A 1,992-nucleotide genomic window follows, 5' to 3' on the forward strand; every position below is an offset into this window, starting at 1 on the left:
GGGCCGGCGGCGGGAGAAGGGGGCCCCAGTGGGGGGGGGAGGGGAGGGGAGGAAGTCCGGGGGAGTGGAGAGAGGAAGAGGAGAAAAACGGAGCCCGCTGACCACACGCCATCCCCTCTGCACACCAGGTCAAGGAGATCACGTTCCTGAAAAACACGGTGATGGAGTGTGACGCGTGCGGTGAGCGGACCTAAGGAGGCAGGGCCCCGGCGGCGGGACAGCAAGAAGTGCTGGGGAGACACCGCCAGCAAAGGAGAGATGGGAGGGAAAAGAGAACGAGGAAGAGAACGAGGCTGACAGAGAGGGAGAAAGTGGATGAGGGGTGGGGAGAGACAGACAGGGAACAGAGACAGAGATGGTGGGAGGAGGACACACAGAAGGAGGCAGCAGCGGTGCGGGAGGCGCAGGGAGGAAGGCTCAGCCCTCTGCAGGGGCGGGAGCTGGCCGGCTCCGCCCCCGGCGCGGCGTTGACGGCCCGGTCTGCCCCGCAGGGATGCAGCCGGCGCACACGCCCGGCCTGAGCGTGCGCCCCCTGCCCCAGTGCGCGCCCGGCTACTGCTTCCCCGGCGTGGCCTGCACCATGACCGCCAGCGGCGCGCGCTGCGGCCCCTGCCCCGCGGGCTTCACCGGCAACGGCTCGCACTGCACCGACATCAACGAGGTGTGCCCGCCCCCACCGCCCCGACGATCCCCCAACTCCCCCACGTCCCCACGACCTCCTCGCCAGCTGGGGGTGCTCTCCCGGAGGACCCCCTCACCGTCGGGGGCGCACGTCCAGACTACCTCCCCACCACCGGGGGTCACCCGCTCCGGCCACCCTCCTCATCACCAGGGAGACCCGCGCCGATAACTCGCTCCACTGCCAGTGACACCCGCCCCGACGACTCCCCTACCGCCGGGAGTGGTCCACCCCAAAGACCCCCCTCACCCCCGAGGCTCCGCAGCCCCAACGACCCTTCCACCATCGCGGAGAGTCCGCCCCGACGACCCCCCTCCCGAAGGGCACGCACACGCCGACGACCACTGCCCCCCTCCGCTGGGGACGGTCGCCCTCACAATTCCTCCCCCCGCCCATGACCGCCCAACCTGCCGGGTCCCAGGAACAGCCCCCCAGGTGTTCTCTCTCCTCCCCTGGTCCCGCCTCTACCCCAACAAGGCAAAGTCGCGTTTGACCCCTGGAACGATGGCCTCCGCCCCAGGTGTCATCCCCCCTCCGAGTGCCGGCTGACGGCCCTTGGACTTTCCAACTCCAAGCCAAGGGAGCCTTAAGGCGCCGCTGGGGGGCTACGGGGTTGAGGGGAACGGCTCCACCTCCTCTGACCCTCCATGGCCCTTGTCCTCCAGTGTAACGCGCATCCCTGCTTCCCTCGGGTCCGCTGCATCAACACCAGCCCTGGCTTCCGATGCGAGGCCTGTCCTTCGGGGTACAGCGGCCCCGCCCACGAGGGTGTGGGGCTGCCCTTCGCCAAGGCCAACAAGCAGGTGAGGGCCTTGGGGGTGGCGCCAGGAGGAGTCGTGGGGGGGGGGTGCGCATTTTGTTTCGTGAACTCCTCGAGCCTCGGGGCCCTTTCCCTGCCTCGATCCAGCGAGAGGTGGTGGCACCGGCTGAAGGGAGTCAGGGGAGTAAGGGTCCGAGTAGGAATGGTCGGGTTGGAGGCGGGGTGGAGGGGAGGGGTAGCCTGCAGAGGACACCGGAACCAGGCTCGGGGGTGTCCGCGTGGGGGCAGTGACCGCTGCGCTCCCTCTCACGCAGGTTTGCACGGACATTAATGAGTGTGAGACTGGGCAGCATAACTGCGTCCCCAACTCCGTGTGCGTCAACACCCGGGTAAGGCCCGGGAGGAGAGGAGGATGGAGAGACGGGGCAGGGGTGGGGTGAAGTGGCGGCGTCCCGAGCTGACCTCCCTCCGCCCACATGCAGGGCTCCTTCCAGTGCGGCCAGTGCCAGCCCGGCTTCGTGGGCGACCAAGCTTCCGGCTGCCGCCCGCGCGC

At 69.1% G+C, this 1,992-nt stretch overlaps 1 protein-coding gene across 1 annotated transcript in view; it reads left to right on the forward strand.

Moving 5' to 3' along the window:
* Positions 1 to 104: 104 nt before the first annotated feature.
* COMP (cartilage oligomeric matrix protein) overlaps positions 105 to 1,992 on the forward strand; it is a gene marked incomplete at its 5' end in the record, with an annotated part of 6,874 nt that continues 4,986 nt past the window's right edge. Inside the window, 5 exons of the mRNA XM_005873899.2 lie at positions 105 to 180; positions 492 to 661; positions 1,345 to 1,482; positions 1,754 to 1,828; positions 1,922 to 1,992. Coding sequence (XP_005873961.2) covers positions 105 to 180; positions 492 to 661; positions 1,345 to 1,482; positions 1,754 to 1,828; positions 1,922 to 1,992 — 530 coding nt within the window. The remainder of the gene's footprint in view (positions 181 to 491; positions 662 to 1,344; positions 1,483 to 1,753; positions 1,829 to 1,921) is intronic.

The sequence above is a fragment of the Myotis brandtii genome, unplaced genomic scaffold, assembly GCF_000412655.1.
Source record: "Myotis brandtii unplaced genomic scaffold, ASM41265v1 scaffold421, whole genome shotgun sequence".
Classification (NCBI taxonomy): Eukaryota; Metazoa; Chordata; class Mammalia; order Chiroptera; family Vespertilionidae; genus Myotis; species Myotis brandtii.